The sequence below is a fragment of the Camelus dromedarius genome, chromosome 18 (genome assembly GCF_036321535.1).
Source record: "Camelus dromedarius isolate mCamDro1 chromosome 18, mCamDro1.pat, whole genome shotgun sequence".
In the NCBI taxonomy this organism is placed as follows: domain Eukaryota; kingdom Metazoa; phylum Chordata; class Mammalia; order Artiodactyla; family Camelidae; genus Camelus; species Camelus dromedarius.
Genome location: NC_087453.1, coordinates 13,256,078 through 13,272,520, shown reverse-complemented (window position 1 = coordinate 13,272,520; position 16,443 = coordinate 13,256,078). Strand labels below are relative to the sequence as shown.

The following is a 16,443-nucleotide window of genomic DNA, read 5'->3' as shown; positions in this document are numbered from 1 at the left end:
CGGGAGGTCTTTCCAGAGACAGGCTGTGGCCCAGAGAGGACCAGGAAGGACTCACTTAAATCCTGAGGCACTTCAGGGACAGAGCACGGGACAAAGCCCAGGTCTCTGAGCTCTGTTCAGGGCTCCCGTTTTACCAACTGGCTCTCGTATAGAGGGGACACTGGTTACTCTGGGTTTTGTTCCAGAGGAGGCTTCTCACACATCCGTGGATGACCCCTCAGTGTGGGTTTACTGGTGAACAGCTCCCAGGGGAGGGCTTCCAGGAGAGGACAGTACTCAGCTGTGTTCACCCTGCTCACAGGGCCATTTGAACCCCATGAGTATCAGCTGTTTGAAAGAACAAGAGGAAACTGCAGAGATTTCCTTACCCAACTAGTTCATTTAAAGATGGGGAAACTGAGGCCCATGTTAAGTGATGTGCCCAAGGTCAAAAAGCAAGTTGGTAAGGAGCTAACCCCATTTCCTGATTCTGAGCCCAGTTTGTGTTTTCTGTTACACTGCATCCTCCCCTCCCACCCTCCATGCTTCCCCTTGCCTTTCCGCAGCACCTAGTCAGCACATGGTTATTAAGTTCCAATAACAGTGTTATAGACAAAGAATGTTTGTGTCCCTGCCCAAATTCATATGTTGAAATCTAATCCCCAATGTCATGGTATTAGGAGGAGGGGACTTTGGGAGGTGACTAGATCATGAGGGTGGAGCCCTCACCAATGAGATTAGTACCCTTATCAGAGACCCCCCACCCCCCGAGAGCTCCCTTGCCACTTCTGCCAAGGAGGACACAGTGGAAGATGGCAGCCTGAGTCAGGAAGTGGGTCTTCACCAGATACCAAATCTGCTGGTACCTTGGTTTTGGCTTCCAACCTCCAGAACTGTGAGGAATAAATTTCTGTTGTTTGATAGCGCCCCACCCCCTGGAAAAAAAAAAAGAGAGAGAGAACAAGAGGAGCTGTTTCTGACCCACAGCTGGATGTTCTGCAGTTAGATAAGACACCAGGGCAGCCTGTGCAAGCTCCCGTCCTGTGCTCCAGGGAAGACAAGGGGCTCAGCTCCCAGACTCCTCACTATGGTACACGGAGCACCAGACACAGGGCTGCAAGAGGGGCACCTGGGTGGGCAGGAGGCCAAACCCATGGCCAGGTAGAGGAAGTGCTAGTGGTGGAACTGTCACAGGAGTTCCAGGCTGTCCTGGGACGGCTGGCTGGGCTGTGCCATGGTTGCAGGCTCCCTGGTTGTCCTGAGGGTGGGGCTCTTCTGGGTGTGGACAGGAGCTTGGCTTTGAGCTGATGAGCAGAGAGGCAGCAGGCAGGCAGTTACAGAACAGTCAGTGGGGCTGGAAACGAGATCCTAGAGGCTCTGAGGCTGATTGTGAGGTGCAGGGGAGTCAAGGCAAAAGACTGAAGCAAGGGGGAGAGACGGAAGGACAGTGTAATGTGCAGGGTGGGCCTGCGGGAAGAGGGTGGTGAAAGGTCACGTTCATGAGAGTCTAGAATTAGCACCAAGTGAACAGGAAAGAGCCAGCTCTCTTGGCCTCTGGGCAGAAGCAGGGCAAGCCCGATGGGAAAGTGGCCACATGGCCCAAGGCCAGTCAAGGCAGGTAAGGTGGGCAGGGGCTACATTTGTCAGAGTCACCAAAAGTAGATGAACTCCAAGCAGACAGGCCCCAGGCCTGGCCAAGGAGGAAGCCAGGTCTCAGGGTCCCTCATCAAATCATGGAGCCGCTTTGAGGCTGGAGGTCAGGGGCCAGGGATTGAAGGACCAGATCAGGAAGCAGAGTGACAAATAATGTGGAGCTGGCGAGTGGGTCAGGGATCATCCTACAGGTGCCAGAGTAGCCCAGGGGCTGGCACGCAGGCAAGGAACCAGACTGGGCTGGGATGCGGAGGTGGGGAAGGAAGGGAACTTGAGGCAAGTGTCAGTGTCTTGGGGGTGCACCTCAGACTGGACAGGCTGATTCTGATTCTCAAACAGAATCCCCCTGACGCTGCAGGAATTGGCTGGGGCCCAAAAGGACTTAGGAAAAGGAGGGCAAACAGAATGGACTTTTGATGTCAGAGCTGAGGTTGCCTGGAGGTTGGAGGCCGTTTTGATGCAGGGTATCTAGACAGCAGTGTTTCCAGGATGCTGCAGCCGCACCAGGAGAGAAGAGCATCCTTGTAGCTCCTAGGGTGATGCAGCCTCAAAGGGATGCGGGTAGGGTCATTATACTCAGTCTATAACGTGAGGAACCTACTTTGCCACAAGGGAGTCAGGAGATCTGCACTGGCCTGTTGGCTCTGCAGGGCTGTCAGAGGAAGCTGTGATCCTGTCCACTCTGCCAGCCAGGCTCCCAGGTGGCCTGGGTATGAGTGGGCTTTGGGGACCAAGTTAGTCCTCTGCCTCGGCCTGCCAGCCTCTGCCTCTGCCTTCCAGCACTGACCACCGACATCATGCACCAGTCCCTCTTCATGTCGGCCCTGTCGGCCCACCCTGACCGATCACTGTCAGTATGCTGGGAGCAGCACTGCAAGCTGCTGCCGGGCGTGGCGGGCATCTCAGCCTCAACAGTCGCCAAGTGGACCATCGATGAGGTGAGGGGCGAGGGCCCCTCCCTCTCCCTCTGCCTCTGCTTTGCCCCACCACACCCTGGCGGGAGGGCTGAGGAAAGGTCCCTGTCAGACAGAGCACACCCTGCTCCTGACACAACCTCTAACCTCCTGCTCATCTCTCCGGTCCACAGTCCCCTCCCCGCTGCCCTGCGGGGTTTGATAGGCCCATCCTGGTGGATGGGGCAGGGGGCATGCTGCTGGTCCAGCTGGAAGTCCAGCAGGAGAGACAGGTTCAGCCCTGGGCCTTGGGAGCAAAGGGCCTCACCTCACATACCCAGCAGCACAGAGTCGCAGGATCCTGTCAGGCTGATAAGAAAAAGCAACAGTGTCACAGCCCAGAAGGCACCAAGGCCTCCTGGGCTCTCCTCTTCCCTACACTCTTGAGCCCTGTCCCCTTGGCAACATGTCTTCTTTGGTTTCCAAGGTCTTCGGCTTCGTTCAGACCCTGACAGGTTGTGAGGACCAAGCACGGCTCTTCAAAGATGAGGTAAGGTACAGAGTGGGGACAGAGGAGGGTCACCGTGACTGAGGCGGCAGGAGGCAGGTGCCCTCCCCAGCACCACCCCCAGCTGGGGAGGGCTCTCATTGGTCCCACCTGATGGGGACCAGTCATAGTGACCCATGTCTTTGAGAAAAATCCGGTACTGACCATGGCCCAGCTTGCAAACGGAACCCTCTGTGTTCAGACCATCCTCAGGAAGTGAAAACAGTCCTGAAACAGGATTCCATTCACTCCTTTGCTCAGACTTTTGTTTTCCAAATTTAGCTTCCCCAGTAACAGCCAGTTAAGGTGTATTTTGAATGGCACAGGTGTTGCCATTTACCGCAAGATCCTAACACACTTAAAATCAAGACCCAAATGCTTACCGAAGATGAGAAGCAGTGAGTTTTAGGGAAAAGAACACTAGCTTTGTAGACATTTGGGTTTGAATCTTAGTTCTGCTGATTAGAATTTAAATTTTGAGTCTGTCTTCTCATCTGTAAAATGGAGATAAAGTGGGTGTAATGATGACTATCTTGCAGGGCCATGTGAGCAATGGAAATGATGAGTGGATCGTGTACCAGAATGTCTAGTGCAACCGTATTACCAGCATATCTATTACTATATAGCAATACGGTACAGTAATACGTAAATCACATCACTGTACCCACATACAGCTAGGGCTCCGCCAGTGGTAGTTCTGACTTCCAGTGTGTAGTTGTCCTTAAAGAAAGAACTTTACCTTGACTCTCCTAATCTGTAGTGTTTGAAACTGGAAGGGACCTTTTGAGTTTGTTTAGATCTTCCTTCCAAAGAGTACGTGCACCTGCTTCACGCAGGGGAGTGTGGCCTCAGCCTCCCACAGACGCCACCTACAGGCCAGGTGCCCAAGAGAAAGACGTCTGCTCCCCCTTCCCTGGAATAGTCTCTTTATCCAGGCCCAGTGCATCCAATGTCTTCGTCAGATCCTTGTGTGCTGGAGCTCCCAAAGGCCTCCCCAAACTGGGTGCTTGCTGTCTGGGTTGGTGATCTTCTTATTGGAAAGGGTGTGTCCAGAGCTGCGCCCCATGTTTCAGATGCCCTCTAACCCACACAGAGCACCCTGGGCTGCTGCTCCCCTAGGTGTTTCTTGCTTTCGTTTTTAAAAAGACTTATTTTTTGAAGAGCAGTTTTAGGTTCACAACAAAACTAAGAAAGCAAGGTACAGAGAGTTCCCATATATACCCCCAGCCCCACTACACATGCACAGCCTCCCCTGCTATCAGCATTTCCCACCAGAGGGGCACCTTTGTTACAACCGACGAACCGACACCTAGATGTTTTTCAATGGAGGTAAAATATTCATGGAGTGAAATGCACGCATCTTAAAAGTACAATTCTGCAAGTTTTGTGAAATGTATACACCCTGAACCCAATATGTCAATCAAGATATAAAACATTTCCGTCATACCAGAGAGTTCTTTCTTGGCCCTTTTTGTCAGTCTCCGCTCTCACAGGCAACCATATAAATTAGTTTTACCTATTCTTGAAACTTCATATACATGGAGTCATACAGCACATACTCTTGTGTCTGTCTTTCTTCAGTGTAATGTTTTTGAGGTTCATCCATGTTACTTTGTACACCAGCAGTTAGTTTCTTTTTACTTCTGAGCAGTGCTGCATTTTATGACTATCCCACAGTTCTCCTGTTAATGGGCATTTGGGTGGTTTTCTTCTCTATATTTGAACTCTGTATGTTTATTAGCAAACCTTTAGTTTGCACTAGCTTTATCATAGCCACATCACGCCAGTTTGGAGTTCCTCAAAGTCCGCAAATACCTTTTATATCAATTATCTATTATATTCCAACCAAATTTTCCAGTGTGTTACCTGTACCACTGGTTTTTTTAATCACTCTAATGTAAAATTTTACACTTATCCCTATTAAATATTATCTTGTTGGTTTCATAGTCTCATTGTTTTAAATCTTGATTCTGTCATCTCTGATATTAATAAGGCTTTCCAGCCTCATACAGCTTGTACTTTTGATAAATAAGCCTTCAGTGTCTTCAAGCAAATCTTCACTGTACATGTTTAATGAGACAGAGCAGAGCCACGTGGCACCCATTAGAGATCTTCCTTTAGGTGACAACAGGTTGTAAATCAATGCTCTTCAAGTGCAATGATTTAGCCAGCTGCACAGCCACCCCAGAATTCGATCCTTTTTTAGGAGAAGGTCTATCTCTCCCGGGAACATCTGCTATGTATCTCGGTACATCTGATCTGTGATACAAAAAAGCAATGGCAAAAGCTGGGAAGGTGTGCTGGTGGACCACCAGCATCAAATAGAATCTCAGGGTGGAGGAGGACCTTTGCAGGGTCTGAGGATTGCCTTCTCCAGGATCTGGTCCACATCATCAATTTCCCCAGGGAGGACCACGCTTGAGGGAGGAGGCTTTCTCTGGCTGAGCTGATGCTTTCAGGGACATGAGTCAGGATACTTTCCAGCTGGGGCATAGATCAGTCATTAGAGGGATGCTTTGTGAATGAGAAACTAGAGCATATCAGAGAGATGGTCTTATGGGCAGTCTGTACAGTCTGGTAGTCATCACTGATGGTGCTAAGGAAAGTGCCTAGTTCCCTCTTCATCACCTTTATTGTAGCTCTTGTGTATTCATTTAATTTATTCAGCAAATAATTATTGGCATCTATTGTGTTCATGGCCCAGCATAACATGATGAGAGCAAACTCCTTAGCCTTTCTGCCTCAGTTTCCTCATCTGTAAAATGGGGGTAATACTGGTACTGCTTCAGAGGGCTGTTGTGAGGATTAAATCAGTTAATATATGAAACGTGTTTAGGAACAGTGCTGAGCACATAAGAAACAGCATAGAAGTGTTTCATTTGCCATGATTCTTAAGGAAGGAGCATAGAAAGGATGCCTCTTCGAAAAAGGGGTCCCAGTACCCAGAGGAGGGGGTTCTTCAAGCTCAATGGTGGGACCAGGAGCTGCATGGACCTCCTGCCCAGAGGCTCTCCAGCCCAGCCAACCCATCCCCAGAGAGGCAGTGCCCTGCGTGCTCACCACCCCACCCCCACCCCATCCCTAGCCCCACCTCCTCCCTCCCTGGCTCTCTTCATCTCATTGCCTCCTCCGTGGCTGCTTTCTCCCCTCCTTTCCCCTACTCCTATACCTCTCCTGTAGAATTAACAATTATCAGCAGTTTCCATATTTGCTTCACCTGTTTTTAGATGAAGTCGTTTTAGGTAAATAATGGCCATCCTGACATTTCATCGGGTACTTCAGCATGCATCTGAAAACAAGTCTTTCTCTCCATAACCACAAACTTGTTATCCCACCAAACAAATTGACAGTAACTCGTTTATATCACCTGAGACCCAGTGTGTATTCAAATTTCCCTGCTTGTGCCCAGAATATCTTTTTCAGTTGGTGTTTTTGAGCCAGGACCCAAACAAGGTCCACATAATTGATTTGGGTTGTGATGTCTCTTAAATATCTTCTATTCTAGAGTGGTTTTTTCCTCCTTTTTTTTTTTCTTTCTCTTTTTTCATGACATTGGAAAAAGTCTTGGAGAATGTGTCCTGGATCCGTCTCATTGCTTCCTCATGGTGTCATTTAACTAGCTTCACTCTCCCCTGTGTTTCCTATAAACTGACGTCAGATGCAGAGGCTTAGTTGGATTCAGATTAAATCTCTGTCTTTCCCTCTTCCTCTCTTCCCCACCTCTTCTCAAGAATAGCTCATAGGTAACATGGTAGAGCTCAGCCTGCATGGTGTTGGAATGCCCACAGTATCTGCCTGTTTACCATAGCAGCACTGAGAGTGAGCAGTGGGTTGGGTGGGGACAGTCACAGCAGGTTTTTTGAAGCCACTGTCAGTGAGGACTCAGAAGACGTTATGCAAATACACACTGAAATCCAGACCAGTCAGCAGAAAGAGGAGTGTGTGTGTGTGTGTGTGTGTGAACGTGGGGAACCAGTGGATATCTTTCTCTCCTTCTCTGTCCCCATTGCTGTCTTCCTTTTTTCCTTTCTCCCTCCCTTGTCCTTTCTCCTTTTCCTTCTTCTCCCCCTCCCTCCTCCTTCCTTTCCCCCATTGGTCCTTGACTCCAATTTTCTTTCTCCCCTCCCCACTCCCCACACATATCCCTGCCCTCCTCCTTCCCTGTGACCCTCTCCACCTTCTCCGCTTTCCACCGCCCTCCCGCAACCCCTCAGATGATTGACGGCGAGGCCTTCCTTTTGCTGACACAGGCTGACATTGTGAAGATCATGAGCGTCAAGCTGGGCCCCGCCTTGAAGATCTATAACGCCATTCTCATGTTCAAAAACGCGGATGACTCCTTAAAGTGACTGGCTCAGGGCTGGCCCTCTCTCTGCAGCTGATGCCTCCTTCCCGCCTTGAGTCCCTCATACCCCATCTATGCCCCACTGCCCTTGGTACCTTACCAGGGGTGGTCCCTCTCTCCGGGTCTGCCTCTGCAGGAGAGCAGAGGAACCCTGGGGAGAATGGAGTCCTAGCCCCCCCCTCAAGTCCTGGAGATCATCTGCCACCAGGCACACCGGTGAGGCTGTGACCGGGCAAGGGGAGCATTACTGACGGAGCAGGTCGGAGGTGCCCCACCTATGGCCGCCCCACATCTCCAGCCAACTTGTTTCATCCCCAAGGGTTGTTCTGTCAGCAGTTAAGAAGTCTAGTAGAACGGGAGTCCTCCAATCTGAGGCCCTTTTCTTCTCGGCATCTCTCTGTGCTTTTCTTGCCTTGTCTCCTTTCCTCCTACCAGGAAGCGACCCTGCCCCATATGTATTTACTCAAAAACACCTCCCTACTTTCTGTCTGCTGGTTTTGCTCCCCTTATTCTGTTGCCTGGTTCTCCAGGCAGTGCCCCCAGCCACAGCCCAGCCAGATCCTACCGGCTCTTCCCCCCTCGTTGGGTGGGTGAGCCCCAGAGACATATCTTCATAGGGTCGATCGGGAAGGTATGTCCGCCTTTCTCCCTTTTGTCCAGAAGTGGAGGATTCGGAGCCAGGATGCCTTCTTTAACATGCCCAGTTCTGGGCCACGTGGCATTTCAGTGTTTCATGCCCAGTCCTGTTTCCAGCAGAGCAGGTGGTTAGAGCCTGTTTAATGTCTGTAGCAGAGGTTAAGTTTCCACGGATGTTCCCCATGCACCCCTCCTGTGTCAAGTGTGGAGAGGAGGCAGCCTGGCCGGCTAGGTAGCCAGCCCCAGGGTACATCAGATAATCTCAGGCCTTTGCCCAGTGGGGCAGCTCTGGCAGGCATGGCGGCCCTCAAAACTGCACGTAGCATCCTTCTCTGCAGCCATGGGGCTCAGCTGAGGTGTTTCCCTGGGGGTCAGGACCCCATGCCTGCCAGGCCTCCTGCCCTGGGAATGTAGCAGTCTGCCTAGCACACCCCTCAACAAAACATCATATTCAATCTGTCCCTTGAATGTCTTGGGGAGTGTTACAAAGACCCCTCGAAGTTGGGAGCTGGGAAGGTGAATTCTTCTGTCCTTGAATTCTCTGTGTCCCTTATGCCTTTCCATCTGCTTTGCACTGCCAGCTGGGTGCCTGTTGGGGCTCTGGGACTTTGACCTTTCTGTCCAAGCAGGGGCCTCGCCTCCAGTGAGCCACTGCCAAACCTGGTGGGGGCAGAGGCCCCAGCAAGAGCTGGCCTCACACACTGAGGCGAGGAGTCACCACCAAGCTCCTGCGGCCCCGGGTGCTGAGATGGGCCTGCAGGATATGCAGCTGGGCCTTCCCCAGGCACCTTCTCTCCAGCGCCTGATGTGTGTGTATGTGTGTGTGTGTGTGCACGCGCGCACTCAGGGCAGGCGCTCTCAGGAGTGTTTGTCGGTGCAGACGTGAGGCTCGGCGTGGGGAAAATGTCAAGGGCTATTCTTGTTCAAACAGGAAGCTTTACGTTTCCTGCAGAAGTGGGAAACCCAAAGTTCTATTAAGTTCCTGCCCCAGCCCAGGAGGGGACCCTCTCTCGAAGAGGCCGGGGCAGCCACTCAGCCCCCAGCTGAACTGCCGCAGGGCTTCAGACGGTCCTTAGAGGCAACGCTGTCCTGGGAGGGCTGGCCAGGCCCTGCCTCGCGGGGGTTGGGTTTACAGAGACTGCACGGCGGGGGTGGGGTGGGGTCCTTTGGCCAAGAGTAAGGAGGAGCAAGTCTGAGCCTCTCTATCTTGGTTGCTTGGGTGGTGGTGAAACCCAGCAGCTCCGTGGCCTTGGGTGCTTGTCTGTGAAACTGAGGAGGGATGCTCTTTGACTGCGTTGTGGAGAGAAGACGGCAAGTTCGCTCAGCCGTGCTGTGGGGCCTCACCTCTTCTAAGGAGAGCAGCTGGGGTGACTTTGCCACGTGGGTCTGCCCACCGCCGTCCCAATGCTTGTCTATGGAAAAGGCAGGATGGACCAGGGGCCTTGAAGAAAAGAGCCCCCAGGCCTCCGAACTGGGAAGCCTCATCACTTTTTGTATCACTGTCAACTCTCGAAGGAAACCAAATCATAAAAAATGGAGAAAGAACTCTGCCTGCTGACCACCCCACTGCCCCTTCACCCCCATTCCTTCCCAAAGTGAGATCATTGCACCTTGAACTGGGAGCGCAGTGAGGGGAGGGAGTGGGCACCACTGCCCTGTGCCCTCCACCCTGCTCTCCAGCAGCAGGAACTGCCTACACTTTGGCCCCTGGCAAGCTTCTCCCATCCCCTGCCCTGTTCCGCCCAAGGGCAGTAAGAAGCATTCTGTTTAATTTCTGGAGCAGAGAGAATGATCTCAGAGTTCAAAAATGAAGCCTGTTTGCACTTTCATTCATATGCACTTTGGTGGAGTTTTTTGTACTTGCCTCTTGAGTGTGTGTGTGCACACACATGTGCGTGTTCTTTAAGAGAATCTTCTGTTTTAAGATAAAGTGACTCTTGACTCTTGCAGGAGAAAACAAAATGTGGTGTATTTTGTCAGTGTAATGAAACAACATAAATAAACTTGAAGAATTAAATGATTTGCCATCAGAGTCTGTTTCTGTTTGGTGATAAAACATCCAGAAGAACACAGAATGAGTATCAGTGTCATTACTGAAGAGAATAAAGCATGCTCTTTGCTGTTGGAGGTCCTAAAGAATTTGATTTTTTTCTGTTTTAAAGACAAGAAATAGAGGATAAAGATAAATGGGTATATTTGTCAACCTAGAGAAATATAAACAACAGAACCCCCTAAGAACAGCATGAAAGCAGCCTGATCCTTGACAATTTATAAATGGTCAAGGGCAGAAAATTCAGTGAAGCCTCTGGTTTTTAAAATAATCTCAAATTTTCAGGTGGGGAAATGTCACACTGAATAGGTGGAGTTTATTAAGTTTCCCAGAGATGCTGTGAGCAGATGGGAAGGTGGCAGAAATGTTCAATCACATCAGCCCCTTGCTGTTAACATACTTAATTCCTTTGCCCTGCTCTCTTCCAGAATACCAACCATAGTGCTGTTCAGGAGCCCATCTTCTCTACACCTGACGAAGAACTTACCTGAGTGAGCAGTTTGGTGCCATGGTTGACTAATGGTCTCTGGCTTCAGGGTAAACCCTTAGGGCTGCCCCTGGAGTTTTGGGGTAGGGGGTAGGGAATTAGCTTTGACTTCCCTTTTCAGTGCTCCTCAAACCTCCTCCTACCCTATTACCTTCCCTGTTGTCTCAATAGTTGGCCTCACCATCTATGTCACAGAGCAAATGGAAGTCATAAGAATGAACACCCCTCCTTCCTGCCACCTCACCTGACAGTCTCCCCTACCTACATCCATCCTTCCTTCTTCGCCACCTATCACAGTGAAAGAATTGATCCTTCCACTTGTCGGAAGCTAATCCTCTACTGGCCATGGCTGCTATAAAAGGAAAAGAGACATTGAGAGACAAGTAAGGACTTTTGGAAATTTAAATTGTGATGGCAGAGATAAAATCATTCAACACAAGAATTGAAAGATAAAGTTGATATTGCCTGGAAAGTAGAATAAAAGAAGAGATTAAAAAGGGGAAGAATAAAAAAAAATTATGGGACTAACTGGAAGTCCAATATACAGCTAATAAGAATCCCAACAAAAGAGAACAGAGAAAACAAATTATATAAAATGAAAACAAACTTTAAAAAAAGAGGAAATTTCAGGCTTGAGGGACAAATCAAAAGTTCCCTCTGAATGCCCAGCACAATGGATGTAAAAGGAACGACACCAACCTACATTATTGTGAGATGTCAGAAAAATAAGAACAAAGAAAAGATCTGAAAGCTTCCAGAGAGGATAAAACAGGTCACATCCAAAGGAACATGAATCACAGTAGCACTGACCTTCTCAATAGCTATGCTGGAAGCAAGAGAAAGGAGGAGTGTCTCTACAATTCCAAAGGAAAGTTATCTCTACCCTAGAATTCGTACCCAGCCACACTGTCAATCAAATATGAAGGCAGAACATTTTTGAACATACAAGGTTTCAAACTTTTACCTTCTGTGCTCCTTTCCTCAGGAAGCCACTGGAGGATGTGTTCCATCAACATGAGAGAGTAAATCAAAAAAGCAAGATCCCAGGAATGCGAGGCTATGTCTTTTCAACATAAGAAAATCAATCTGTATCATATGCCACATTACTAGAATGAAGGGGGAAAACATGATCATTTCGATTGACGTAGAAAAGGCAGTTGACAAAACCCCAACATCTTTTCACCATAAAGACATTCAGAAAACTAGGAATAGAAAGGAACTTCCTCCACATGACAAAGGGCATCTACCAAAAAAATCCTCAGCTAATGTACTCAACAGTAAATGACTGAAAGCTTTCCCCCTAAGATCAGAAACAAGACAAGGAAGCCCACTCTCACAACTGCTATTCAGTATTGTACCAGTAGCTCTAGCCAGGGCAATTTCATAAGAAAAATAGAGTCCAAACTGGAAAGGAAGAAGTAAAACTACCTCTATTCATAGATGACAGATAACAACACATACAAAGAATCTGCAAGAAAGCAGCTAGGGCTAATAAACAAAGTAGCAGGGCATAAAATCAACAGGCAAAAATTATTTGTATTTCTACATACCTATGACAAACAATCCAAAAAGGAGATTAAGAAAGCAGTTCCATTTACACTGGCATCTAAAAGAATAAAATGCCCAGGAATGAATTTAAATAAGGAGGTGAAAGATTTACATACTGAAAAGTACAAAACATTGCTGAAAGAAATGAAAGAAGACCTAAATAAATGGAAAGGCAATATTCATGGGTAGGAAGACAATATTGTTAAGATGTCAACACTGCCCAAAGTGATCTATAGATTCAGTGCAAATCCTATCAAAATTCCAATGGCCTTTTTTGCAGGAATGTAAAAGCTGGTTCTCATATTCGTATGGAATTGTAAAGAAGGCCCCAAAGCCAAACAGTCTTGAAAAAGAACAAAGTTGGAGGACTCAGACTTCCGGATTTCAAAACTTAGTGCAAAAATAATGTAATCAAAATGTATGGTACTGGCGTAAGAACAGACAGAAAGACCACTTGGCTATAACTGAGAGTCCACAAACAAAACCAAACATCTATGGCCAGTTGATTTTTCATAAGTGCCAAGTCCATTCAGTGGGGAAAGAATAGTCTCTTCAACAAATGGCACTGAGACAACTGGATTTCCACGTGTTAAAAAAAGTCAAGTTGGATGCCTACCTTACCCTATATAAAAAATGAACTCAAAATGGATCAATGACCCAAATATAAGAGCCAAAACCATAAATTCCTTAGAAGAAAGCATAGAGGTAAATCTTTATGACTTGCAATTGACAACAGATTCTAGATGTGACACCAAAAGCACAAGCAACAGAAGGAAAAAGTAGGCAAGTAGAACTTCATCAAAACTAAACGCTTTTGTACATTGAAGGACATTCTCAAGAAAGTGAAAAGACAACTGACAGAATGGGAGAAAATATGTGCAGAGTGTATATATCTGACAAGGCTTTAACACCCAGAATATATATAGTGAACTCCTAAAACTAAACAACAGAAAGACAAGCAACCCAAATAAAAAATGAGCAGAGGTGGGGGAGGGTATAGCTCAGTGGTAGAGTACGTGCCTAGCATGCACGAGGTGCTAGGTTCAATCCCCAGTACCTTCATTAAAAATAAATAAACTTAGTTACTCTCCCCCCAAAAATGGGCACAGGATTTGACTAGACATTTCTCCAAAGAAGATATACAAATGGCTAAAAACACACAAAAAGATATTCAACATCATTAGTCATTAGAAAAATGCAAATCAAAACCACAATGAGATTAAAAAACCCAACACCACAATGAGATACCGTATTACACCCACTAGGATGGCTATGATAAAAAAAAAAGGAAAATAATCATTGTTGGCAACGATGTGGGGGAACTGCTGGTTGGAACATAAAATGGTTCAGCCACCGTGAAACGTTTGGCTATTTGAGGAAAACTTTAATTCCTCAAAAAGCTAAACATAGAATTACCATATTATCCAACAATTTCACTCCTAAGTATATACCTAAAAGTTTTGAAAACAGATGTTTATATACCAGTGTTCACTGAAGCATTATTCACAGTAGCCGAAAGGTAGAAACAACCAAAGTGTCTGTCCATCAATAGATGAATGGGTAGACAAAATTTGGACTGTCCTTACGACGGAATATTATTCAACCAGAAAACAGAATAAACAAAATGGATGAACCTTGAACGCATTATGCTAAGTGGGATAAGCCAGGCACAAAAGGAAAATATTACATGATTCCACTTATAGGAAATATCCAGAACAGGCAAATTCATAGAGACAGAAAATAGAGTAGAGGTTACCAGGGGCTGGGGTGAAGGAGGAATTGGGAGTTATTGCTTAATGGCTAAAGAATTCCTCTTTGGGGTGATGAAAAAGTTTTGGAAATAGATGATGATGATGGTTGCACAACATTATGAATGTACTTAATGACACTGAATAATGGTTAAATAACCTTAATAAATGGTTAAAATGGCAAATTTTGAGTTATATAGATTTAACCGCAATTTAAAAAATTTTTTAAAAGAGGAAAACATAGGATCCAGGAAACAGGACATCTTACAAGGAGAGGGACAAAAGGAATGTCCAGAGTAATGGGAAAGGAAGGGCCAGGTTGACAACTGAGCGACTATCTAGGTGAGAAGAGGATGAGAAACAAACAAACAAACTGAAACTGATATATTATTGTATTAGGAGAATGGTTTCAGCTCTATCAGAGAGTAAGAGAGAATTACATGTGTGTGTGTACACATAGATATATGTTCAGTATTTCAAACCATTAAATGAGGCAGTTTTTCATTAACTTTAGGAAAAGCGGAAGCGTGTGTTTGGATGGGCAAGATCTAAATACTGTAGGAAGGAAGTCATCTGAAAATTTCTAAAAATGAAAGACAAACGAATAGCAGTATGATCATACTATTTAGACACGTGGAGGTAAATACCAAAGGAAGCAGCTAAAGCACATAGTCCAGCTCGATTTTTAAAATAGTGTACATTTATCACTTTCTAAAAATCTTCCCTTTCTAAAAGAAAACTGGGGGGCTCATCTCTGGCCTATGTATGAACTCTGTTGGCCAAGGGTCCTGCACCCAGCCCATGGGGGTAACAGGTTTTTCAGTGCTGCCCCGATACCTGTTATTCCCTCTGCCCATGGGTGAATCTGCAGGTGGGAGAAGGTGTGTGCAGGTATGGGGAGTGGTGGGATGTGGGTGCGGAGGCAGGGGTGGTGCAGATAAAGTACAGAAAAGTGAGCTGAGAAATGGCAAGGTGGAGGGAACATTCACGGAGGTGGGTTCTCATTGGTTTAGGCTCTTGTTTCCCGTTCTCATCCCTGAGAATATATATATATATAATATATATATATATATATATTTTTTTTTAATGGAGGTACTGGGGATTGAACCACCACTGAGCTATACCCACCACAAACCCACACCCCCTGCACCCCCCATCCCCACGCCCCTATCGGCTCACCCCACCCTCCCTCCAACCCCTGCCAAGAACATATCTTTGACCTTCCTACCCAAACAACAGAAACCAGTAGGCTGAGAGAGAAGACACAGGAAGGGTGGGAGGGGAGAGAAGAAGTAAGAGGAAGACGGGGAGGAGATGCTTGACTGCAGTGGCCTCAGGGCAGGAGTGGCCTTGACTATTTTCTGCAGTATCTTTGAGGGGAAAGGGCAAGTTTAAGCACTGCTGATAGCCATGTCAGTTGGGACAGCTTATTTCAGTAATTTTGTAGAGAGGTCAAAATTAACCCAGCACTCCCATTTACAGGAGTTTATCAGAAGGAAACATGAGCACAAGGCCACAGGGAATGAACACAAAGATGTTCTCTGCAGCCGTGTTAGAATTATCGTGGAACTGGTAATAGGTTAAATGTCCATCCACAAAGGAACAGTGAACAGGGAATAAGAATGGGGCAATTTATCCCACGGGGTACATACAATGTGATGCAAGTGTTTTTAACAAGTTGAATCTCTAGGTGTTGACACGGAAAACCGTGTGTGAGAAAAAAAAAGTGAGTTGCTAAACAATATGTAGAGTGGAGGAAGAAATGTCTGAGATACGGAGATTAGGGTGTAGACAAAAGTCTGGAAGGAGAGTCACTGTTTAGGTAACAGCAGTTACCTCTGGAAATGAGATTGAAGATGGGCTGGAGGAGACGCTTTCACTTTTATTTCCCTTTCTTCCCTGTGTTGGAATTCTTCCATACAGTTTGTGCAATACCAATATGTGGGCTTTTTTTTTTTTTTTTTTTTCCTTTGGCTTTGGGAGCGTAGGGGAGAAGGAATGTAGAGGAGGAGGAGCTTGGTGGAACCAGAGCAGCTCAGCTGGGGAAAGGGTCAGGACGGGGGCTCTGCCCTGATTTGCTTGGTGCGCTGGGGCCAGCCAACGCCCCTCTCTGGGTGGGAGCCAGACACCTGCTGCTGAGTGTGCTGCTGGAGGCGGAGAGTGGGGCAGGCTGGGCTCCTCCAAAGCACATTAGAGCAGCAGGTTTCTAAGGCACTAGAATGACTGGGAAGTTGTTGACATCTTACTGGAAAGGCCACAAAGAAAGAAGCGCAGTAGTCAGACTTTGAGTTGCCTGCTAAGAAGGGAGGCACTGGGCAGAGCTTTTCTCACCTGTCCAGCAGGCCAGGCCCTGAGTTAGGACCCTCGGTCTGGGCACTTCAGATCAAGTAGGAGAAAGCTTGGAGTGAGCTGAGCCCTGGTTCCTGAGCCTCAGTTCTCTGAAGGGCAGAGTGGGGCATGGGTCTCCTCTCAGGTCAGTGCCCAGGCAGTGCCAGAGCAGGGGAGCTCTGGGCCCAACCTGTGGCTCAACACAAGAGAATGCTAGATGTGTCAGGCT

General features: G+C 47.4%; 1 protein-coding gene across 7 annotated transcripts in view; it reads left to right on the top strand.

Annotated features, from left to right (window-relative positions):
• The window catches only part of L3MBTL1 (L3MBTL histone methyl-lysine binding protein 1), a 37,111-nt gene extending 23,048 nt beyond the window's left edge, over positions 1-14,063 (top strand). For 3 of the 7 annotated variants that reach the window (XM_064475668.1, XM_064475667.1, XM_064475662.1), the window contains 3 exons: positions 2,413-2,570; positions 3,013-3,075; positions 7,287-10,073. In XM_064475668.1, coding sequence (XP_064331738.1) covers positions 2,413-2,570; positions 3,013-3,075; positions 7,287-7,421 — 356 coding nt within the window. In that variant the 3' untranslated portion in view covers positions 7,422-10,073. Of the gene's footprint in view, positions 1-2,412; positions 2,571-3,012; positions 3,076-3,611; positions 5,019-7,286; positions 10,074-10,531; positions 10,641-10,761 lie in introns of those variants that run through there. The other 4 variants (XM_064475664.1, XM_064475663.1, XM_064475666.1 and 1 more) reach the window with 4 other exon arrangements.
• The last annotated feature ends 2,380 nt before the right edge of the window (positions 14,064-16,443 follow it).